The sequence below is a fragment of the Osmia lignaria genome, chromosome 11, assembly GCF_051020975.1.
Source record: "Osmia lignaria lignaria isolate PbOS001 chromosome 11, iyOsmLign1, whole genome shotgun sequence".
Taxonomy (NCBI): domain Eukaryota; kingdom Metazoa; phylum Arthropoda; class Insecta; order Hymenoptera; family Megachilidae; genus Osmia; species Osmia lignaria.
The window spans coordinates 8,378,539-8,404,674 of NC_135042.1; the positions used below are offsets into that span (position 1 = coordinate 8,378,539).

The 26,136-nt window shown below is 44.4% G+C and overlaps 1 protein-coding gene across 1 annotated transcript in view; it reads right to left on the reverse strand.

Annotated features, from left to right (window-relative positions):
• Positions 1-1,596: 1,596 nt before the first annotated feature.
• Octalpha2R (alpha2-adrenergic-like octopamine receptor) overlaps positions 1,597-26,136 on the reverse strand; it is an 84,303-nt gene continuing 59,763 nt past the window's right edge. The window contains exons 2-3 of the mRNA XM_034323875.2: positions 4,496-4,876; positions 1,597-3,376 (exon numbers count right to left, since the gene is read on the reverse strand). Coding sequence (XP_034179766.2) covers positions 2,783-3,376; positions 4,496-4,876 — 975 coding nt within the window. The 3' untranslated portion in view covers positions 1,597-2,782. The remainder of the gene's footprint in view (positions 3,377-4,495; positions 4,877-26,136) is intronic.

Here is a 26,136-nt window from a genome sequence, read left to right on the forward strand (position 1 = left end):
ATACGCGTTTGTGTTAGACCAGCGAAATGTACGACTCTTGCCGGTTAATCCTCGGACAGAGATACCCGGGTTTCGATCTAGTTCGATATGGAAGTTTCAAGTAATTTTTTTATTCGAGTGCCGCTCGGTCAGAGCCACGGGGATGATCTTCAATCTAGGAAATATGTAGAGAGAGCAGATTGAATGCCGCGGCGTAAAAGTATCGGTGAAATTGTTTTTTGAAATTTGTTTCAGCGGGTGGTTGTGGCGGTGGTCTGTTCTCGATTAACGGGCAACGTTTTACCGCTTTTTGATTCGTTTTCGGTTAAAAATGAGTACGTTGAAGTTTCAGATACACGTGTGTGCAGGGCATGTTGGAAAGAACTTTTTCAATTTGACAAAGTTGAAAGCGCGTCGACGCTATTGAAGGATTTTAGATTTTATATTTAACAATTTTTCCGATATGAACTTGAAAATTGTCTGAAAATTTACCTTGCTTGATAATTCTGCGAACAGGATCGCCGCTGATCTAGACTATGGAAACGTCAGTTGAGAGAGATTAAGTGAAAGCGTGGGTGGATCAAAGGGGAGCGCGTAGGCAAGCTTCGAAGCGGATTGATCGATTTCGACGGGGTGGATTCGTTCGGTGGCTTCGCGAGCTCGGTAGGCGTTAAATTATAAAGTGGCCGATCGCGAATTGGCACCCCGCCGCGCAAACATTGCGTAATGCCGCGTAATAATTGAAACCGCGTCGGGTTCTCTGTGCCGCGTATTTTCCGTCCACCGTTGCTAAACAAATAAAGCAAAGCGTTCATCTTTAAACGCTGTTCGACGGTAAAGGGCAATTAAGTGTAATATTTGAATTCGACCGAACTAAAATACAGCAGCCTCGATCGTGTTTCCCGTTCCCTTGCCCTCGAAAAATTTTAATCTCGTCGCGTTCAAACGATCCTGTCAGGCGTATTGGCATACATCATCATTTTTTTTCTTTTTTTAAATTTCTTTTTCAGTTATAACGAAGAAATTTCTACGTTTATTATAGATAGATTACGTACCATGTACATTACGTTCTTTTTCCCTTAATCTTTAGCGAAATCGTAGAATTCGAAAAACTCGTGATTAAACGTTACACGATTAACGGTATGTCGATGCTATCGATTAACGAGATGCGCCTATTTAATAGGAAACATGTCCGCCTCGTTCGCGTGATCTCGTTCATTTATTTGTCCGCGACGATCATTCCGATCGAGCCGCCTCGAACTCGTGCCAGTTTCGAGACACGCTTCCTTTCTCACGATCGTATCTCCCGATACGCGTGTATGATATTGTATTATACAACGGTTACGTTATTATTACACGCGAGACGTCCGCGAGTCGTATCGAAAGTTTTCCTTCCCCCGAAGTAGAAAACAGGCCAACGAAGCTTCGTAAACTTACGCTTACTTTTCTCCGCATTTTCTTTCCCAATTCCCCGACTCGCGAGATTTTCCTTCCAGCCTCGCGAAGAAACTTACTATATCCGTCCTCGTATCTCGTCCTTCAGAAATTTCAGAAACTTGTTTCCTCGTCTCTGTATTTGGTTCGAATCGAACACAAACTCATCCTTCGGACGTTAGATCGAGCGTAAACGCGACCAAGATTTTCTTTTTCTTTTTTTTTTCAATCATCTCGGCTCTCACTTTTCCATCGGAGTGAAAACTTTCCAGACGATTCGCGTTAAAATGTCCATATTATATACACACACGCGCTCAAAACTATACATATCTACATATTCACGTACATCGATAATAGTGGATTGTCGCGACGTTTAATTTACAATCGGACCGTGTGTCATTTGCCGAAGGAACTCGCAGGAGGATGAACAGAGTGGGTTACACGCTCCGTTGTTCGTTGACGAGGTCGAAGGGAAAAGTTTGGAAAGAAAACACGAGTACCTGCAACCGCGCGGCGATATTACAAGCGGATCGCGTCTGGTAAATGCCGAGAGATACGCGCTCGGAAACGTCGTTCGCAGGGAGTACGCGGTTTCCCTTGCCCACGTACAATCAGTTTGAGTGGTATCCTCGAGTTCGCGGGTATACACATCGCGATATCCCATCTGTCTTCGACGGTGTCACGTTGAATCGACAAGCAGTCGGAAGTTGTATCGAAGGTGAAGCGGCAGCTGTTGCTGAAACGCGGCCCGCCTCTAGTCTAGGATTCGCCTCATAGAGGATTCATGACCATCATTGGCAAACGGGTTATCGAATTTGTCAGGTTTCCTTTTTCGATTCTCAGGATTCGCGCGAACAGCTCGACCGATCGAGCACGGTATCCTTGGAACCATCGTCTCTAACACGATCCGACGAATGATTTTACGCGAAAATACGGCGACACACCGTTGAATTGCATATTTCTTGCGAGCAAATTCTCCGTGCTCGACCGTCTCCTCCGAGACGCGACATCTTGGACAGGAATTTTCCCGCGGTATCGCGACACTCGACAATTCCGTCGGTGCTGGAAATTTCAACGAGTTTACCATTCCAAAGGGACGTTTCCGTAGAAAGTTTTTACAAGCGAGCGCGAATCTCTCGGGTATAAACGTGTTTTCGCCTCTCTTCTTCGCCGACACCTCTCGATCCGCCGAGACGCGCTTTCGAGAGACGTTTCGCCGATCCTTCCGTCGCCCATACGCCCCCTTTTTACCTGCGTCTCGCGAAACTGATACGCATCGCGAATCGATCGGCAACTCGCGATACTCGGTATTCGTGTGGAACTCGAAGACAAGTCCAGGGAATTAACCGACATCGCGGTTAGACCGTTTTCATTTGAACAGTATTCTACGGAAGGCGCGACGAAAGTCCTTGTTGAAGACGGTGTAGATGAAAGGATTCAGGGCAGAGTTCATGTAGCCCAACCAGAATGCGATCACGAACGCCTGGGTGGGTATCTCGACGTCGGGGAACAGAGGTTTCGCGATGTAGAGGACGAAGAATGGTAGCCAACAGGCGATGAAGCTGCCCATTATGAAGCCGAGTATCAGGGTCGCTCGTTTCTCCTTCTTTCTCGCCAGTCTCCTCTTCTCTCTCTCAGGGTCCCGTGGTTTCGACGATTTTCCATCCACCCCCGAATCGTCCTTGCCGCCCGAATGTTTCCCCTCGCCGTGTTCTCTCCTCAGCTTTCCCAGGTGCCTGCGACCGAAAATCGGTTGGCAAAGACGCAGCTTCAATGGTTTCACAACCGCGCACCTGGACACTACGCCACTGTCCGACGACGACGGATCGAACTCGGACACCATGTCGACGTCGATGCCGACGCTGGGCGCTCTGCATCGCGACGGCACGCTCGATTGACCGTCGCCGTTCACCGACAGCGTCGCCTTCAGGCTGCTCTTTTGAACCGGCATCGGGATGGCCACCTGTCGCAAACAATCGTCAACCGTTGTTACTCGTGAGTTTTATTACGAATCGAAGGAATCGTTGAAAAATTATACTTTCCGATGGAAAGTTCATAGGTGAATCGAAAGCAAGATAGAGTGCACGGATAGTTTAAACGGACCTCTCATCCACCGAGGAGTATATTTCACGCGGTGTATTCGCGTAGCTGGGAAACTAGCGATCCGTATGATTTCATAAAGAATCTCATAAATGTTCATTCGGTAGGAGGAATCCCTGCAGTTTTCGCGACGGTTCGTTCGATTGAAACTAACACAGCCTCTTTCCTCCGTTCGAAAGTTTCCCGGAGCGAGTTCTAATTTGATCGAACGTTATCGAATCTAGTTTATGAACAGCGTTCAAAAAGTAGCAATTTTTGTGCCCGCGTACGATCGATTCGATCCCGATGCTCGCAATGATACGTGGAACGACGCGCGTTATTGTGCCTCGAATCGGCGCTACCTTTATTCGATTCTATTTTGTACGACGACGGAGAAACTGAAATCGAATAGCGAATTTCTGCGCCCGGAGATTTACTGCTTCTACTTTTATGCGACGCACACCGGCGCACGGGATTTCAGATGTTACCCCGTTGTGTCACCAAACAGAATTATATTCAGATTCCAACCGCGAAACTGAAGTTATTGAATAAGTATATACTCGGCGGTACCAAGATACAGGAAAGTATCTGCCTTTTTCGTTCGCAACTATTCCGAGTTGGAATTTACAATTGCTCCTAGAGCTTCCACCACTGATTTAACGCAGCGAATTCGCGAAAGTTTGCGAAGCAATTCAGACTACTGAATGGTAATTTTTCAACGGGTGTAGGACGTTTAATAGCTGGCCGTAACAAACGATAATGGTCGTTGAACTCTGAATTGAAGCGTGTATGCATTAAAGCAGCTGGTCCTACGCGTGGAATTTGAAACGAGTGCTCGTAACTCGAGCCTGATAGATGGTCCGATTCGCGCGCGAGCGGTGGCTCGGAATAATGTTGTTAAACATACAGGATGATCCACTGTACGCCAGTACTGAATGCGGCTCGTTTGTTACGGGATAGAGATATCAAACGAGATGGCGGAAAGATTTTGAAACGCGCGAACCTTGAGCGTGTCCTTCTCCTCCATGGGGATGCTGCTTCCCCCGCCGGGATCCGCTTCGGAGGTGCTGACGTCGCTGGCGAAGTCACAGGTGACGATGGGAATCTGTACCGGTTGATTCTCGATCGTGGCCACGTTCTCCATCGTGGATCCCGGTGGTTTCTTCGACTCCGTGGCCGGTGTGCTTTGGGTGAAACTCGTTTGTCTGACATCCGGTGACTCGGGTGGTACCACCGCGCGAGGACGAGGCTGCTTCCGGATGCCCCGACGCGCTCGAGCCTTCGCCGCGAAATAGATGCGTATGTACACGAACACCATGATGCACGAGGGGATGTAGAAGCTGCCGAGCGCGGAATAGAGGACGTAGCCGATGTCCTCGGAAAGCTGGAACAGAAAGGGGATGAAAATTGAATAGCTTTGTTTCTTCGTGGAATTCGCGATGGCTGTAGGAACAACGCGAAAGCTCGATTGTGCAGCTTTGCAAATCCGAGGTGAATTGAAACGAGCAGATTTGCCATATTTCCATCGCTAGCGCGCTTCCATTTCGTCGATGGTCAAGGTATTCCCAACGACGGGAAATCAAGCAAAATTCGAATCCATTAAGCTATCGCATTGATACTCGCTAAGGGAAAAGTCGTCGGTTGAGTTTAACAAAATTTACGGTTATTTTGCAAATGCACGCGATCGCCAAGTGAAATTGATTCGTAAATGAATGAAATTCCCTGTTCCATATTCTACCGTGAAAGTTTGGAGCTTGGAGATGACCGTTTTCGTAATACTTTTATGGTCACGCGCGAAACGCAAGCAAACTGGGTTACACTGTCGTCGTGTGTAGGGTACCGGCACGTATAACAGGACTGGCGACGTTTCGCCTAAAACTGGCGTGCACGTGAAATACGAGCGTGTGTATGTGTACGGATGGGTGGTGCACGCGTTAGAGTTTAATTCAATTTAATTTACGACGTGGTTCCGCGAACTAGCCGGAATAAAACGGACCAACGGCCCTGAACAGAGGACGTTTGATTCCGTGTAATAACTTCTTCGTCCCTGTCGCGTCGCATTTGCATTTGAATTATGCGCGAACCGACACCCGTCCTCATTTATTTATTAACCGATACCAACCACTTGTCCATCGATTTCCCATACTTTTTATCAATCTCTCCTGTTCTCAGTTGAAAACGAAACTCTTATTCATTTTTTATTCCACGTTTCTGTTTCACCGGTAATTGGCTTTATTTACCTGACGTATGGAATTCTAACACTTTGGTTCCTTTGCGAGACAGCTGTTAGAAATTCAAACGGTTCTACCTGTGCGCAAAACGCGAGCCAGGATCAAAGTAGACTCCATTGGGAAATGGATCTACCGTTACGGGCGGACTTGATCAGAATCACCGTGGCTGAGACTTGCAATGGAACCGACTAGATCTAGCGTAGATCTGTGTAGCCGACCGTAACACAACGTAATCCCCCGTATCGCATTACATCCAACCGCATTCTACTTCAGTGCTGTCCATTTACTTCGTGCCCAGAGAATCTTGCACCGAAAGATCAGACGGTATCTCAGCAAAGGAACATTCGATCTTGGAATGGGAAATCGAATTTATTTTACAACACCGGTGTGATTCTTTTTCTTTCAAGATCGTTAGACGTTTCCACGTTAGACGTATCGTGGGTTTAATTTCCTATGCATAAAGGTGAATAATTTTACAGATAGGCTATGATTGAATATACGACCGGTGTTTTAACGAACACGTAGGTCTGAAGTCCTACCCTGAAACGATTAGCACGTATAAAATTTAATCTCTCAACGTTGAACGTTTAATCTTCCTTTTTCGTGGCCGTTGGCCGTTTTCCTTTCTTTTCATGGCGCCGTTCCGCGAGCGGTCTCATGAATGTGACATCCAACCGTTGCGTTGGACGGCTTTTTCTAACCGGGTCTGGTTAAGAAGATTGAAAAAGAGCGAAAAGCGACCGAGTCGACTCTGTTTGCGGCAAACACACGGAACAACGAAGGATTCGTTTGAGGATTCGTGAAAAAAAGATAAACGTCAATTTGTGGCTTGACTTTTCTACTAGCTATTACGTTGACGCATACGAAACGCTGAAATTCTTTTAAAGGTTTAAATAGAAAATAAAAGAATTAGCAGGCGGTTGTTTTAGATATAGTTGGTTAACCAAGATAATTAGGTGATGGAACGATATAGTGGGGTTTATCAGAGTTGGTTGGCTAGTGTCCTCTCCATTCTTCGAGAGAGAGAGAAAAGAGGAAGGAAGCGAGTTGAGCGCTGACGTCAAACGTCGCTCGACCACCAACACCACCCCATTCCGTTTTCCTTTCCAAGCGGAATATCACGGTTCATGGTTGCGGAATATTTTTTTCAAACCGCGCATTTATACTCTCGCGGGCTTCTTAATGAAAAATTCATTCCTCTGTTTTCGTTCCTCTCGATACGAAAGGCCGAGGGTGGGAAACAAGCAGGTTTACGACGCTTCATAAGCTACCGACACACGCGCCGCCCGAAGTATAACGAGCAATCTCGAGCAAAGCGAATGAAAATTCATGAAATCATGAATAATAACACTGCGATCCGTTAGGTTCTTTTTTTTTCTTGTCGACGGTCGTTTAAAAGAAAGCCGAGGTTCGGAACGAAACTCTGGTTCCATTGAAAAATTCCTGAATCATACGGTAAATTAAAGCAATGGCGTCGGTATCTCTGGTAGCTTCCCGGTAGAATGATATTCTCGCAAGCTCGGAATGGAATCGACGTTCACTGCGGCAGAACGATGTCATTCGCCAAATGGCAACGCGTATCCTTGGTCATTTTCGTCGAAACGACGCCACCGCGATCCTGAACTCGTTTCCGCGAGAAAACGTACGCTGACCAACGCTTGCCAACCATTTCAATTACGAATCTCTGATAAATGATGCTAGCTCGGTATCCGCTTCCTGAAAGCTTGCCGAATAAGTAGCGAAATAAATAGGAGAAATGGAGACGTAATCAGGATTCGACGGTATATATTTTCTTAAATCAAATTTTGCGAAATCTACACTTTGTATGATTAAATATCGAAACAATGGACACGGTTACATCCCGTAATCGATTTCTGCACCATCCTCCGGCAATTCTTTTCGTTCCACGCGTTTTCATCCGGCTATTGGCTGCTTTCGATTTAATGATCCGCGAGTCTCGCGATATCGCGTGGGTGAATAAGCTTCAACGACGCCTGGGTACAATCGTTTGCATGGCGTTACGGATATGGTTCGACAGATCAGGAAATTCGGTATTACAGATTTGCTCGTCGAAGCGTGTCGAGCGAAACGCGAACGTAGGATCCGTGAAACTGCTTCAATTAAGTTCAACGGAGGCGAAAAAGGTAGACGCCGAGCGGACGGCCGTCCTACGAATGCCTGTGGCTACGTTTTGTCCGACCCAATTAAATTTCTTTCCAGCTGCCGTCTCGTTACTTCTTTTCATCTAGATTCGGGCCAAATCATGCTCTCTTTAAGGTCCGCGTCAGCGTGAAACCGAGAAACCGATTATAACTCGTGCCCCTCAAAATAATTGCATTCCTCCGTGGTCCGTCTGATCCTCTCTCGCGAATACCAGCCGGCAAAAGGCCACTAGGTTTTTCTGCTCGAAATATTCTTAATTGAACCGAACGCCCACGATTAAACGTCACAGGATCGCGTTCTTGGAACAGTGGTTCGTTGCCTGGAACCATTAGATGCCGGGATGAATTTCTTTTTCTATATTTTATTATTTAACAACCTGGGTTGTGCGGGAAAGGCTGTATTTCTTTTTGCAATGGCAAAGAAATGAAAGAAGCCCGAGGTGGAAATAGAAGGGGGAAAAAGAATAGGCGAGTGATAAAGAGGCGGGGTATCGATGCCAAGATTATTTCCGCGAAAGAGCGAAATTCAAGTTATTGGTTACCGAAATCCTGCCTCGGGGATCCTGGATTCTTTTCAATAAGAACGTGTCACCCCTTTTCAGAGATAAGTATAGATAGCATCGATTGGACGATTCGCGGCTTCCTTCGAGGGAAGTTTAAAGATTAGAAATTCATCATGACGGTTTCCAGCGTCAATGGGACCGGTTCATTTTACCAGTCTGTTCCTTTGACGCCACGATTGATACTCCCTTTGTCCCGTTGCCCATTGTGAGCCCGCTGTTGCTTTTACCGACGCGTTTGCTCGACTTGAAATAGAAACGGGAAGAAATGAATTTCTTCCTTCCTTCCTTCCTTTCGCATTGAATGGGCAAGTTTCGAGGGACGGAAGAAGAGAAACGGTTCGAATCGCTGATGGATGTTATATTACTTGTTTGAGAGGCTTTCAGCTACTTTCGGCTGACTCGTTGCTTCGCTTCGACTCGTTCGTCCGGCCGAAACTTCTTCCCTCTTAATTGTGTTAATATTTGACCGGTGTTAGGGGAACGAATGTACCGCCCAGCTGCAGCCGAATAGAACAATATTTGTCGAGATAACGTTAACCGTAATGTATTATTTTGGACGACGAGTTAGCGTTACTAACGTCCTGGAGAGACGATATTTGCCGTGGAAACTACGTTATGAGAATCAGCTTGTCGTTGTTAACCACTCGCTTCTATTCTCCGCTGTTATTTCAACTAGTCGTGCTAATTTCTTTTAGCAAAGTTTCAACGCAAACTCGCGTTGACGCAAATAGAGCCGTTCGTTGTATCAAGAGCAGACGATTTAACAGTGTGTCGCAAAAGACTTCTCGATGTCGAAGAAATCGTAAAGAATAGAGGCATCGATCGATAGGCTGACGAGTGTTTAATTAAAAATCGTAATAGATGTTTGTCCCTCGTCGAGACAACTCGTTTCCACTTTGCGAGAGAAAAGAAACACGCGTACCGAAGTAGAATCGATGAGTCTGTCAAGCGGAGATGAAAAGTGTTTGACATTGAAGTCGCTATGGGGATGGAAAAGGAGGATTCGCGGCGGAAAAAGCAGACTGCGAAACGCTTCAAACAAATCCGTGTGCGGTCCAGCGTGACCTGGATTTCTGTTTTTCTCTCTAGCCCACTTTCCCATCCCCTCGTTTCAACGCTTCGGTGTAAAAACATGTTGCTTTTTCGACGAACGCTCTTTTATTTCGTTCCACTACCGAACCGAGGATCTTGATGTTATGACGCGGCCGAAATAACGTATAACGACGCGGATGAAAGGGAGATTGCCAGACGCGGTTCTGAATACGAAATTCCTTCTGTAAGGTGAACACGATCTCGTCGAAAGGATTTATCGACGAAATATATATATATATATATATTCTCATCGTTTCGTTTATTGTTCCTTTCTACACACGCTCTCTAACATCTCAAACCGTCGATGCTTTGTGCGTTCACCTCCCTTCACGATCTCTAAAAACCACCCTATCGAACGAGGGATATGGTTATTGGAAAAGTAATTTCGTCAATTTCTATCGCATCCGACGCGCTGTCGTTTCAATCTCGTAATAGAGGGCTCATAGCGAATTCAGAATTCTTTAGCGAACGATGTCGTTGGCAGGAAAACGCTCGGTAGTTCGTCATCGGAAAGCAGCGAGGCATTAATAATCGCGTGTCACGGACGCGGGCTCCAGGAACGTAATCTCTTAACGTCGCGAAATTCCGCGAATTTGCATCTTATTAAAAAATAATCCACCGTACCGTGAACCAGGCCGGAAGACGTACCCGGCGTTCTTCGACTGGAACGTAATTTCCAGCCTAATCGCGTTCAACACGACCAGACGAGAAGAGACCGGGGACCGACTTTTCACGCTCCGGTGATTGTGAGTCGCGTATTATTAAGAAAATTACGAGCAATCGGGAACGAGAGAAGTCGACGCGGCGAAATGTTTCATTAAAGATGTTCAAAGTTGGAAAGGGTCGAGTTTTCCTGCTGGTTGACGAGAATCAAAGTACCGCGGGTCGCGACGTTAATTAATCTCTTCTCTGGTTATGTCGTAGTATACCACGCGCGTCACGAGCAAAGTCACCGGGAATTATTCAAATTCTCGCGGACAAGGATGTTCGCTTCGTGTCAGACTTCATCCCCGGATCCCGAACGCGTATTAAACAATCGCGTACGATTTTTGTTCCACTAGCGTTTTTCAACCTTTTTCCAGTCACGTTGGGGCAATATCACCTACTTCGCGAAAACAACGGCAGCGTCACCGTGTAAAATGGACATAGAGAGAGGTCGTATTAAATTTCTCGCGAGCCACGTATCGTGTATCCGCGAAACAATATGGTCCGAGTTATAGCAAATCCGTGACACTCGGTGTGGAAACGACCCGGTAGCGCAATACGTGGCTGCCCTCTATTTTTTTTTCTTTTTCTTTTTTTTGCGGCACACGCAATTCGCCTCATTCGTTGCTGGATTAAAATCTTCAATCTTCGTAAGAAACGCTTGTTACATACGCGTGCACGGTGCAGTTTTCCTCTGGCTGATTAGAAATTTAAATGATACCATTTTTGTTCTCACTTTGACCGCTTGATTCCGCTATTTTTCTACTGCATGTTTTTGCGGCTAGAAAATTTAAATTCTTCCCTCCCATTGCTGATACAACTTCCATTACCTTGTGCATATGAAATGCCTTGATCCTCGGCGCGATTATTAAACCGTAACATATTTTCTTTTTAGAAAAACATGATTTATTTGTTAAAAGTGAGCAAAGCTGGGGTTCTATAAATATCTGCCGACCGTTAAGACTTCAGCGGATTTTTGGAAAATTTTCTGGAAAATTAATTATTACAGTTTGTCATCGTTATAATAATATTATTATGATTGTTCTGGGAACACAATGCGTGGCAGGCAAGTTACGAAATAACCCGGACAGGATGTTCTCGTTTTAAAACGGAAAGTTAGTTGCCACCGTTGTAAAGGCACGCTTTGTATGGTCTTTTTTCGCTGGATGTAATTAAATTGTCATCGTCGCGCGGAAACGCCTCCAAAACCCGCAACAGAGGTTTCGCTTTTTTCCCTACTACGGCTCGCAATTCCCGCGCGTTTGCTTCAAATTAATACTTTTCCTCTCGGTTCCATTGAGCCGGAGAAAAACATCCAATTTCGTTCGCAATCCCGTTAGACGTAGTGGGATTGCCGGTCGTTTCGTACTCGGCTGCTTGCATGAGATTGGTCCGCTTTAAACGCTCTGACGTGCCTCTTACGCGCACTCCGCTGTCAGCTGCACGAAAACGTTTCGAAAAAAAAAAAAAAAAAGGAAAAAACACCAGAAAAGAATTGGAAAAAAGGACCAGGGTATATGTACACGGTATTGAATGAACGAAATCGTTGCAAGGTCGATTTATATCGACACCATTTTACACCGGTTTGCTTCGTTTTTCACGTTCATTTAGGAAATAAAAATAAAAATTGTAGCTCTTTTTATGAAGTAACGGTTGATATCCGATGGGACGGAAAGCCGATATTAATAACCGGTGAATATATTAGTATGCAAGCGATAATGTGCAAAAACGGGCGCTTTGTAAACGCATTAAAGCTATCAACCATTAGAGCTGAAATTTCGGATTTTCGGACATCGAACGGCCAATAATTAGAGGGACAGGCATGTGCGTTTTGAAAATGTATTCCCGTTCGGAAAACTCTTCGCCCTTGTCCCTTCGCAACCCGAATGCATAATTAGTCAGCTCATCAGCTATTACAGCGTGATATATGAATCAAGCAGCAGGCTCGATTGCTTTTGATACGTTGTCGGTGAAAATTTGTTCGCGATAACGCGGCTCGTAGGAAATCGGGATTTTCAGTGTACCTTTCGCGAATTAAACCGTTTCCGACCGAACGTTCGTTTCTAACAATGGACTCACGTACATGATTGATTTTACGTCGTAACGACAGCTTTTACAAGTACCGACTTTTTTTGTTCGCGATTAAAATTTCAAACTCATCCTGGGAACGTTAGACAGACGGAACTTCTTTCTTCCGTTAACGGAGAAAAAAAGAGGATGACGTGGAAAATCAATATTCATTTACCGCGGTAAATAATTGACTAAACTGGCAGGCGGTTAACGCGTTAAGTAAACCAGATGTTTTATGAAAACGTGTTCGTGTAGCCGGAGATAGAATGAGCATCGCTTCGTTACGAGGCATTGTTTGCACGAGCGAAACGTTACACAGGAGAATCGAGGATCGTGGAACGTAGAACACGCGTGTTGTTGTTAGACGGTCGTACACGAAGCGGCAAAGTATCGCATTCTCTTCGCGGAATGTTCGCAAATTGTTCGACCAAGTTCACGCTCGCGTCATTCTGTCCGGCGGGGCTAAAATGGTCAGAATTATTCCGCTTCCGTCCACGGCGTAGTTCAACGACAATCCAAATTGTATATTCGTTCACCGGAATCGCGGAAACTCGGAGCCGTTGTAACAATATTTTACCGAAATACCGTTGGAATTCATAATTCTGATTCGTGGCGCGTTAAACGAGTAAAGAGAACGATTCGGGAAAGATGTAGCTAAACGTTTCATTGTTGGAGGATGAAAGTTTTCGAGCTTGAAAATTCCTTCACGCTCGCGCCATTCGTTTCGAGAGAGCCCGTTCGATGAAATTTCATTTCGCTCGCTGGATTTGATGTAACGCCGACGGGAATCCTCTTTCGAGACGTACCAACGGTCGATCGCTTTGAATTATTTTCCCGTCGATTTAATTTCAATCGAGCAGACTGCATAAGATCATAGCGAGCCCCGGTTTGGTTACCCGGCTCTCGCTCTTTCGATCGCATCGGGAATACCAAGTACCAGTTTGCATGGTGTCTGTCGGCGTGAACCAAACCGTTGGAAAATGTGAAAAGGACCAGTGAGAAAGAGTGGCGTTAGACGTGCATCGCGTGAAAGATCTTGCGTTCCCAATGCAAAAGAAAAGAAAAGTACCAGGTGTGTAAAAGTTTAGAAAAAGAAAGAATCGAGTAGAAAGTATTATCTACCAGTTGTGTGTTTAATTTCAAAACCACGTATCCTCGTTAAATCGCTGGTTTTCAACGAGAAACTGACTAATATTTCTCTATCTCGATGTCTGACTTATGATATATCTATACTACTGCGAATTCTATTATAAAATATCTCGACGTCTGACTTATGATATGCCAATTCTACTGCGAGTATTTTTAAAACGTACGCCTTTGAGATCAATTGTGCGGCGTTCAAAGTGAAATTTCATTTATACAATATTCTGAAAGAAGTCGCGAGCGATTGGCAGTTCGTTCCGAGGAAGCCGCACAAAGCTGACGGAGATTCGTCGAGCTGACGGAGCTTCTGGTTCGTAGGAAACGAGGAGGAAGGACATCATCGAGAAACGACGATAGTCGGTACGTGCCGTGGCATGGTATCGAGCTTTGAAGCTCTTCTCGTTTAGCTGCTCTCCGAGCAGCTGTTTAAAGCTCGTTCTGGCACACGAGCCCTCCGCTCCGGATTCCGGCAGGTTATTTAACCCAAACTTTGCCATCTGAGATTTCCTTGGTTCTGAGGAAAAAAACGGGGAGGGATGGCCGAAATTCAGTTCCTTTATTTTTCTAGCTTTTATCTCGGATTACCCAGCCACCCAGTTTTTATCCGCGAAAGCCACCCAGTTTTGTTTCGAGATCATGTAACGCGAGTAGCTTTCGTTTTTCTACTTTTTCTCTTGTCTATCTCGCGCAGAGATGCCGGATATCGCGGATTGAATTCGTGCCCGTGAAAGCGACACCGTCGCGCCGTGGAAAATCATTTTCGAACAGACGAGTGAATTATGCGAACGGACGCTCCGGAGATCGTTCACCGACGGAATCTTATTATTCGAGCAAACGAAGGATTTATCGAGCTCCTCGCAAACTCATGGATCAACATTCCGTTCGCAACGAATTACAAGGGCTCTATTTTTATATTGTTTTTTCCAACATGATGGAAATTTCATATCCAGAGGATGCATTACGCCAATTGCAAACAATACCTGCTGCGAGATGTCCTTTTTCTAGTGCTATTTTGTTTTTAGTTTTTTTTATTTTAAACCAGCGCTCCTTTTCAGTCTGGCTTTTATAGATAATTTCGTAGCCTTTGTTCAACATTATACACGAAAATCTCGTGTATCCGTGCTCCCTTTTTCCTCCCTTTTCTTCGTCAACGAGCCACGTGAAATGTATGTAAAACAAGGGTGTAGCGTTTTTCGACAATACACACTCTCGTGTTACTGCGACGGAAACTTTCCTCCTGCGTTGAACGTGCCGCGGCATAATTGCCGAGTGAATAACACCATGAACATTTCCTTCAAAGAACCTGCTCGAAATTTGCACGACCGTATAAATGACGAAGGATTATACCGCGTTAAGTACACACCGTCGTTTCGTGTTCTTACGGGAGGAATTTGGGAAGTTGAAATTATCTGTATCATTTCGGCTTCACTGTCAGCGTTTCCTTGTTCGAAGTGCCTTTAGATAACGCTCGCCCTTTGACTCTGTCGTTTCCATTCCATCAGATTTCTAGTAAATTCCTTTTGAACCTTTGCATAATTATAATAGTTCAGTTGTCGCGATATTAAACGTACAAATACAGCAAAAAAATTGAAAGAATCCTAGTCTGTTAGCGATGGAAGATAGTCCGGCTGACGAGAGGCTATCTTTCTGGCACAATGAATTTTACATCAGAAGGGGAACATTAAAAATATTACTCTTTGAAAGTGAACGGTTGAGAATTCTTTTGATTTTCAAGTCTAATAAAAAGCACGATCGACCCCTTTAACCAATACCTTCTACGATGATAGGCAAAGGAGTTTCTGTCGTCATAAGTCGGACACAAATATTTCATCCTTTCACCTTCTTTCGACTGCTTCCCTTTCATCTTCCTACGAAAAGCTAGAAATTTATTTTGCGTGGGTCGGTCCCTTACATTTCTCCTCTCTCGTCAAGGACTTCGCGACATTTTAAGAAGATCTTGATGATTATCGAGACCACCATCGCTCGTACCCATGGTAACACGTTTCAACTGGTTTTTTACGTCGAAACTTGCGGCGATCTCTCATCTTGATCTATCAAGCAATCAGAATTCTCTGAGGGACATTTCTCTCAGAACAAATATCAAGCCCACATTTCGCCCACGCGCGTATTCTATGAAAAATGCACACTGGAGCCAGCAATATGTACGATAAATATTTTTATCGGACAGACCGACGCGACGTGCATATATTTATTTTTAGTAAAAAGCTAATGGATCACTGCTTATCGGCTATTCGCTCCATCTCTCTTCATTTTGATAAATAATTGAAGAGCTGTTTTGCTTGTTTTCGAAAGGAAACTCCCTCGAACACGTTGCTTGTTTTGTTTTCCGCGATGATTCTCGAAACTTGTCTCATCCGGGTAAAAAACTTCGCAACTTTTCTTTCCAAGAACAACCCAACTCTTGCGTAACCGATTGTACTATGAATTCGCGGATCGATCGATGCACCGAGTGCTTGGATATTGTTAAAACTTAGCCAAAGATGATTTTATTGTATTTGAATAATTGTACGATCCAAAGGAAACCTTGTTTCTGGTCCTGTCTGACTATCTACGTACCTCTTTCACTTGACTTCTAATTTTCATTAGAATTCAAAGTTGCATTAGGATTAATCTGCATTAAATTTTCATAAAATATTCTATTCTATGTTAAATCTATTAAAAATATAACATTTATGAACAAAGTGTAATTTTGAGACTCTTAGGATCAACGAAAAGCGCGACGTTGTCTGACTAGCAAGAGTAAGTAGTATAAGTCAATTTTAATCAAACGCAGCGGTACGTTCTGAAGTGTCCTTTCCAATATTTATGACTTCGTCTAGACATTGTGAAATCTTTTTCTGCTCGTCGGACTCTTCAACTGCTAATCTCTACTAGTTCTTCTTCCCAAATATGTGTAAATATGAAATTCCAATTTCTACCGTCTCGAATCGAATAGATCGCCATTTCTTCGGCTCTCTTCTATTCGTATCTTTTCAGTTAGCATTGCATTCGAGATATTTTCATTCGGTCCAGTGTCCATTTTCAAATACTTCATTCTTTTCCCTCGAACGCGCCCTTTTATTTTCCTTCCATCTGCCCATTCTACTCTCTCTCTCTCTCTCGACTGCTTCCACTTTCTGCTTTGTAAGCTGTCGGACAGCTCTCTTTTCTCGCTGGAAGGCAAGCCTGGCTTGGACTCTCGTTTTCATGGATAAAAAATGAAGGACAAACAATAAGAGGAATCTTCTGGATCTGCAGACTCATCTTCGGTCGGTTTTGTTTTCTCTTTTCGATTCGACCTCGACTCGACCACCGTTCCACGTATTCTTTTTTCACTGTTATCCACGGACAACGCTCTTACCAGCTCGAAGAAGTTTCTTTTTCACGAATTTTTGTTCGGCGCCGAGCGAGTATTAAAGGCGGATCGTTTATCAATCGCGGCTGAGCGACGAATTGTTTGAAGAATTTTCACTGGTTATCAAATCCATGAATCGCGGTTTCATTATTCGTACGGGAAAAAAATTATCGAATCGATGAATACTTCCCCTCTTTTCATTCGAGGATAAGCGTATCATCTAGTAGAAAAGATATCAGATCGAACGCGCGAGGCTTTCCGTTTCATTTTTGATCGATCACACAAAAGAACAGAAAATAATATCGTCATCGTAATGTTCCCTTTGTGCCCGTTGAAAAGGGCTGCACGTACACCGGTCGTATAGAACTCTTTCGGCGAGCGTGTACTTACCACCACGGTTATCCAGAAAGTTGAACACGTAGCGACAAGAAATCGTTTCCTCTTGACAGATTAATTTGTCGTGTTGGCCGGCGTTTAGCGGTGGCCCAGCGTACCTCCGGGTTTAATCAATATTTATAAACTATTCAAGCCTCGCGCGTCGGGAGTTGGAGCGTGCAAATATTTCATAAGGGTTCGCTCGCGGAAAAAGCAGCAGTCGGTCGTTGCAACGGCGACGAAAGAACAACCGAGCGTTGATTTAAATTTTAAAGTCACGTAGCCGGCCGCGAGCAGAGGCGGAAACGCGGAGAAATAGAGGAGGATAGGAGGTTAGAAGCGCTCAAAAGAAGAGACAATTTTTGCATCACCGGGATAAAGACGCGAGAGACACACGGCGAAACGCGTATTTTTCAATTTCCCGACCTTAATGCAGTCACGCTGCTCGCAACCTCCTGTCCTCTTTCTCGCGTTGCACGCGTGCGCGCGTACGTTTTTCGAAGAGCGGGGCTTTTATTTCGGGCTGTTCGTTGCACCGTTTGCACGCCGTGTACCATACGCTACGCGCATACATCTGCATAAGAACCCGCGGCGATTTCGCTGCACGCGGGCCCCAAATGCGTATAAATTTCAGCAAGCGGTGGATTTTCTATCGTACATACTCGTCCCGCCGGAAACCAGCTAGCGGGAATAGAAAAATATTCAAATCGCTTTGGCACCGACGAACGAACGTGAATAACGACCAACGCCACCATCCGTTGCAGTTTCAGATTCTGATCGCTTTTTTTCTACCAGCCCCATCGATTGCCTATCAACAGTTGTTCAATTATTAATGAATCACTCGTCTGGAAATAGTAGGCGAGTTGGCATCGATAACCGACTCGCTGGGCTTTGCTGTTCTTTATTTAACGATCCGACGGAAACATCTATGGAAAAGAATTCCGGGTACGCGAATAAAATTTTCCCAACGCGTATCAATCCTCGATACAATTGAAAAACGTGTCCGCCGAGTTGAGTTTCGCACGGGACCGTTCCTCGATTGATGGATCCAAAATTCCTGGGTTATGGCGCGGAAAGGCAAATACCTGGTCGTAGTCGGCGAAGGGGCTGTCGGAGTTTTCGACTAATCTCCAAGTCAAACGACCTTAACCGACGTAACCGCCCCCGCGATTAAACTGAACGCGTACCTTAAGCTCGCCAGAATTGTGCAAACTTGATTCGTAACACAATAACCTTGCTAATCTTTTGTTCTTGGGTGTACAAGTGTTGGTACGTTCTTAGCTTGTGTGCTCTGGTTACCAGTAATCTCCGTAGCAATCAAGCATCGAATTAGACGATCTATTGTAAACGTAGACGATTGATTTCCACTTGGATTATCCTGGAGAACCAAAGCGTTCGCGATGGCAAGTTCGTCGAGCGGAATCGGCGAGCGGAATTCCGAGTGAGCGAGTCTCGAACTGTCAAGCGTGCGAGCAAATCGCGAATTTCAATTCGAAATGATGGAAACCGGTCGTGGTGCACCAATAACGTCGCTACTCGTTGGAAGATCATGCGAAAGGATACTAACAGCACATTGACCGATTTTTTGCAAGTTTTAAAACATCGGTGGACAAATTCTGTTCTGGTCGCCAAGATTAATTTATTGCCAGGCAAAGTGGTGAATTGGAATAATATTGTTTTTATAAATGGTGAAGAGTGGGTTAAAAAAGATTTCAAACAGCGAAAGATTCTCTCTTGGAATATCCGAAAATAATATCAAAATAAAGAGAAACATATTACGTTCCGGCGGATATTTGTTTGGACTATTGCGCACACTGGACAATGAATTAATTAAGCAAACACAGAGGCTGTAATAAAATGGCAAATACAATAACCAGTCTGTAGTGTGGACACAAACCGTAATAGTAATAACAATAATAACTCGACGAAAGCATCGAGTAAACACGATTTCGAAACAACAATGGACTCGTAACATTAGTCTTACTTCTAGCATTTGCTTTTCCCATTCTGTTCCACGTTTCCGGCTTATAACCGACCTTCATTTCCGTCTCGTACTAACTTTTGACAGCGTGTAATGCATTTTATCACGCGAACAATTTATTTTCGCGTGTAAAGTCGCAAGGCGATAGATTTATTCGCGCGAATAAAATAATACAGTGTAACGAAAGCTTTCGGTCGTCGCATAGGGGTGACCGCGGCGGGTGAATGATAATTTCATTCGCGATAAGCGGCCCGTAATAAAAGGAAGGTTTTCTTTTTCAAAGTGCTTCCGGCTGTAATAAAGATAACAAGCGAAAGTGCAACAAAAAAGTAACGTATAATTTTAAGCAGCGAATCGTCGCTTCGCTTTTCGCCAGATAACCGTGCAACATTGTAGCGAGTTATTATAGTTTTACGTAACGTTATATCCTTGGTATATGTTCGTGGAAAATAATTACCGGCCTTGTAATATAATTGTACGTAAATAGTATTATTCTGTTCGCTCGAGACCCGTATTTTATCATTCCACTGCTACGAGTCGGTTACCTTCGTATAATTAACCAGTAACCAACAGACACACGTATTCATGTTCTTCGTTTATTTTTTTCGTTATTCTCTAATTGCTTGAAATTAAATTTCCAAGATATTTTAATTCGCCTGAATGTATCACGAAAATTGTGTTGCTCGAATACGCTTATCTTAATTGTTTCCAACTAAACTGTGATCCCATTGGACGGGCTCCCTCTAATTGCTCGAATTTCGGATTTTCCCGAACTTGGTCGTTCCGAAGTATTCCACCCTCCATCCTTGACTAACCGATGAACTGACACTGCTTCAGTTATGAATTTCTCCGAAACTGATTGCTGGTAGGGTTGAATCGAAACGCCTGATTACCCCAGCATCGAAGTTGAAATACCTTTGGAACAACTCTGATCGATTCACCGAACGTTCCGGCGTTTGAAACGATAGGTTTAGAAATTTCGTTGTGTGTTATTTGATCATCAAGAGGTACAGAATTCGCAAACGTTCCCTCCTATGAATCGTAATTTTTTCACGTCGTGAAGTTTCGTCCAGCGTTTGAAAATTGAAAGATAAATCACCGTCGCGACTATGTCTTCCTTTTCCACGCGAAACAGGATAACTCGAGCAGTGGATTCGTTTCGACGGTACAGACTAATCTTTTTCCATTAACGTTTCGCTGTCTAGCTTTATATCTTAGTCGCGCCCATATTGTCCTGGGATTTCAACGACGTCGCACGCGAAAGCGTTATTTGTACGCGTCGTTCAACGCCGGTCGCAGGATTCTTTCTCTCGGTCAGCCGGGTCACCGGTGACTCGATCGTTGCGGAAATTTCGTCTAGCCCGTGGGTAATTTCATTTCCCGACGTTTCTCTCCCCGATGGAAACTGCATCCATGTCCCCGGCTTTTTTCTCTGCTCGTATTTCACCAGCTTGAAAATCATTGAATTATTCCTGTCAACTGGAGCTGTCGGAAACACTGCACTCTGTTTTTCTTCTACTCCCAAGACGATCGATGCTTATCGGTTCGCTGCGTTTATTTGCAAGCATATTTACCAATTAATTCTGTCTGTGAATTGGAATTCAATCTCTGAATTTCTATAACGTCTCTTGTATTTTCACGATAACACAGATCCCTTTAATATAAAAGTAGAAATACAGTATGAATGGGTCCTTTGATCACCTTTGATAATTTGGTAAAAAGGGAAACAAGAGACAGAGTGGAACGTCGAATCACGATCGGTAACAAGCCGCGCAAAAGCGATTAATATCGTCCTATAATGAGGAACCATAACGACCGAACGTTTCAGCAGGAATTGACGAGGATAGCCTGCCTTTCGCCAATAATTCGAGACCGTCAACTCGTGTTTCGTTCAATTTCAGAGGATCGATGGATCACCACTTCGAAACGCGATCCCCGTGTTCGGCAGTCTCGTTATTTTTAAACACCGATTAACGAGATCCAAATACACCCTGTCCTGCCATTGCTTCCCGTTCTTCCGTCAGGGTAGTTAGGCGTCGGATTACCGTCACCGTAGAAAGGATTGCGCTAATTATGTTGGTAATTAGAACGCGGTAAAGAGCCGCGGCGTTTTTCTAACGATTTCCTGCGGTATCGAGGCTTTTGTAAACGAGGACACTGGAATAACGATTCTCGAAGTCCAAGACGAAGTGGAGGCATTATGGTAGGAAAATAGAAGGCGGGGGGGGGGGGAGAGTTTTCAACCCCCGCTGATAACTTTTCGAATAATTCATTCGTTCTATCGATTCCCGCAAACTTCTCTTTCGCTTTTTGTTGCGGAAATCAGAGCCGATTCTCAAAATACTTCCACGTCGTTGCGTAACAGGAATCTTTTAGTACAAAAAGAGGGTAATGCGCGGTTAAAGAACGGAAGAGAGGGTTGGATGAAACGTAAGCCAATGGAATGCGTAATAATTCGGTGAGAATTCGAGTTACGCCGGCTCGAGGGCGGAAACAATCGAAACGCTTTCGCAGGGTATTCCGATCTTTCGGCGTGACTTCAGGAAATGGGTCAGTTGATAAATTACACAGCTCAACTATTCCTCGCTTTGGAGCGCGTGCATCGGCGCGGCGGCCAAGGGAGATGGTACATGACCGAGCGAGAACGTTTCTATACGGTACACCGCATAATACGCGTTTTGCTTCGTAATCGCGGCCTAGTGTACTGCGAGAATAATTATGCGCGCACGGTCTATTCAATTATGCCTATTATGCTGTTACCTGGTGCCTAGCGTTGCCAGACTAGCTCGTTGCGATTACAACACGCCGAAACTGCTCGTCAATCTTTCAGCCAGTATGTAAATCGACGTAACGCGATCCATCAGGATACGCCACTGTTTCACTCCTACCGTTTCTGTTACGCGATACGGCCAATTTTTCTTGTTTATTTATCGCGTAATCTCGATTTATGGGGTTGGTTCTGTTATGAGTGCCGTTGCGACTGTACGCGCCATATATATTTTAAAACAACGAGAGGATCGCAAACAAATTATCTGCTGGAACTGGATTACCTACGAGTGTACGGGGACAATTTGGAAAGTTTTCCATGCAACTCTGATTTTCGAGTTACTTTTACTTCTCAATACGATCTCCCTCCAAAAGTTCAAGATCAAAGCATCCCTGGTAAAAAGTTTGACCATGACTTTAATGAACCATGAGAAAGGCATTTTACCTACGACCGTCTATCAGGGGGTAAACATTCGAATCCATCATCTTGATCGATTGCGCGAGGCTTCGATAGAGTACCGTTCATTGTTAGTGAACTGCGCGTATTCTCTCGCAATGGTATTTCAGCAATAGCTGAAACTGATACCGCATCCGCTGCAGATTTTCGACTGTAGCACGTATCAAGCACCACTCGTCCCGGTAGCTTTGAAATTTGTTAATGGCTAAGAGATTGAATGTTATTGATCGTTTAAAACTTTCGGCAGAATTTTCCGCAAAAATTCATCGAAATATGAAAAATAGATAACGATTAGTAGCGTTCGTATATCCACACGAATTCGCGTAATTCGTTAAATTGTTGCATATCGAATCACGTTTCCATGGAAATAAATTCGAATGATCGAAAAAGAAAGCAGAGTTCGACGAGATAGACTGATTGACCTTTATAGAGTCGAATGGGGTGTCTTTTTCCATCGAGGAGAGTGGAACTTAGCGGGAATCCATCGCGATCGACCTCATTACTCTCAATAGATTCGTCAGACATTTTTCCTCGTTATCGTGGCTCGAGGCTCGTGGTGCTTCCGTCACGGGTGAAACGAACTCCGTTCGATGAACGAATGGAAAACAAACCGAGGCACGGCTGATACGCACAAACGAGCCGACAATGGAAGCTGTAGCCCCGGGTGCAACGAGATTCAATTATTCGCTCGCGTGCACCATGTTGCCTGCATGCGAACCATGTAGCCAACGTCGAGCCTTGAACTCCAAGATTAAACCCACCTCGAAAGGATCCCGAGGCTGCATTTCCCTAACCCTTGTGACTTGCTGCTTTCTCTTCCCTTTCTGTACATACTCTTCTCTTCCGGTACTCTGATAGTTTCCACCATTTCCTTCTCGTTGCTATTGTCCGAATTCCATGTACCTCTGACCGATCTCTGTCTTTTCGTCCCTCCTTCTGTTTCCAACGGAATCGCGCAAAGGATAACAAGAAACAAGTAGTCTTAGCGTGTTCGACTGATTAGCTCGAATAACAGAGAAGATTCCCTTTAAATCGATGGGGTATACTCCCTTTTATTTCTCCTCTGCGGGGATATTTTTGTTGGCGTGATTTTTAGAGGAGGGTGCTGTAGACAGGCTACGTAGTTTCAAGGGGACTGTTCAACGATATATGACTCTTTTTACGTTCATTCTTTCTGCTAGCGTTATCAACGTGACCGCTGTTTTTATCCGTACACTGTGTCCCTTTTACGAACGTCGTAAAATAGCCATGTTTAGCGAGGATGCATACATAGTGACAGGGGCGGGTCTTCTCTATTGACGAACACGTTTTTTTTTCTCCTTTTACGACTTGATCGAAGTCGACGGCACGGATTTCCATTGGGACGTAAAAAAGAATGTATAAATCGTAGGATAAAGGTTCATTCTTTTTTTTTTTTTTTCAACATGGTGATCGAAGCAAATGGAAATGTAATATGTTGTATATGTGTTTTTACATCTGTTTTTACTTCGACGTTTAACGATTTAAAGTTTTATGCACCTACGAGAAAATGCAGGCATCGGTTTTATTGGAAGAAAAGTTGGCGTAAAAAATAAGTGTTATTTCACCTTTTTCAAGTTATTTTCTTAGCTCGTATCACCGGTTACGCGGCACCATAGTCAACTTCATTGATTACACCGCAAGCACTCACTAAAGCTGTTGCTCCTTCTTGTTTTACAGAGTTTGAAGGAGAAACAGGGGGGCAACCAAAGGAAATTAGTGGGACAAAAGGAGCTGTTCCAGTTTCAAACGATCCCCTTCCAAGAGACAACAAACACGAATCCAGCGTAATTGCATTCTTTCTTGGCTACCGGTAAGTAACAACTGCATTGCCAAGGTATTTCGAATTGCGGTTCGCTTCTTTATACGCCATTGTCCCGACGATCGGGACGCCTTTCGGCTAATTCGAGCTCGCGGCGCTCGTTTCGTCGCGACGACGACGATGACGACGTCGTGGAAATAAGCAACGGTGTGTGCAATATTGGCCACGAGAATCTCACGTTTCCTTTCGCGAAATTTCATTCGCTCGAGAATCCTCGTTCCTTTATCTCTTTGTCAGGAGGACCCTTACAAATGAAGAGGGAATTTTCCAAACCAAATCTCACCGGCTCTTTTCACCTCGTCAACGTCTGTTTCAACTCGTTCCTCGGCCTCTTTGTGCGAGCTTTGTGTAAATAACGAAGCAAAGATTCGTTCCTTCTCGCGTTAAAACACTCGGCGAAGAAATCCGATTTACCTGAACAGGTGGGAATCTCGTGGCCTCGATGCCCACGATCGTGGAACTAGCCGGGATAAGAAAGACCTTCTTAATAAACTTTCCTCGAGGAATTATTCCTTGGAGAAGCGCTTTCTTTCTACAATCAAATTCCAAGTCCAATCTCTTGAACACCATTATTCTCTTCGCTCCTCCTTTTTCTTTCTTAGAATCGTTGCTTTTAAAAGTAGGTACAAATGAAGAACAGAGAAAGCGAAGACTTTGAAATTTAGAGACGAACGTTTCTAGTTTATTCATTTTAATTAAATATATTTTTTACTTGGCTTCGATCAGGTAAATCTTCTGGGAGACCTCTGTTTAAAAGCTCTCTCGGTGACTTTACTGCGCTGCCTTGAAACCCCGGATACGCGAATGTTCCGTAATCTTTCGGTAAATACGAGTCTTTGTGAAAAACAGGAAACACGTGAATACGAGTAAAGCCGATTTAATCTTGAATGTCTCTTCAGATCCGACGTAAAGGATCCTCGAAAATGAAACTCTCTGGTACTCGTTACACGTTGTAGTTCGCTGCTCGTTCCAACGAGATGGGGCTGCGGTTTGTTTCACGGCCGTGAATTTAGGTTGCATTCTTCGTCGATGCAAATGTCGGCCGCTATCGCTTCCTTTTCTGAATTTCATCTCTGTTAAACGTGATCTCGTCTGTGTATCGCAGCGAACACGGTAAGAGTGTTACAACGGTGCGCAAATTCAAGAGCAGTTAATTGGTATGCTGTTTCATAGCGAGAAATTCACTGACTAAAGACGGTTCGACTCAGTTCTGGCCGGGTTTACGACAAACTTTACGCCATTCATTGCGAGCCTAGAAACGGTGCAGCTCTAGAAGTAATTGTTCGGGCATGGAAAATGGAACGGGCGAAAATTGTTGTGTTTCTAGCGATCGTCACGTTCGGATCGTAAACCCGGTTAAGGTTTCGCAACGAAACTCTGACGCCATCGAGGAAACGCAAGAATCGATTAAACGAAACGTTCTAGTTTAAATAACCTTAGATAGCGTGGCACGTTTCAACGTTGCGTCTTGGATCCGCGATCCCGTTTGTCGATCCTCAGGTTAAATCGTAAAAGAAGAAAGTCTAGCGTCGTTCCGGATGATGCTGGTAATATTGGATCGTAGCCCAGCATGGAAGGTCTTTGAATAAATCTCCTCTGAAATTTGTATCCCGTAACGAAGACACTTCTATTATCGGTACAGCAAATAAACAACGTTTAAGAAACGTTATACGGCTGCCTCGGTTCGTTTGGAAAATCGTGCCCGATACATTTTCCATGACGCCTGATTTACATACTTGGCAGGGACACGGTGTATCATTATCAAAAAATGCGACGAACCGAGCCGAACCGTCCTATTATACGGTGTTCCTGGAACGAGATATCCATGGAATGAAACCACGTTATCCATTCTATCGGGATCGTTATTCGTAGCTCGTTGCCAAAATCAATTTTTCATGCTAAGG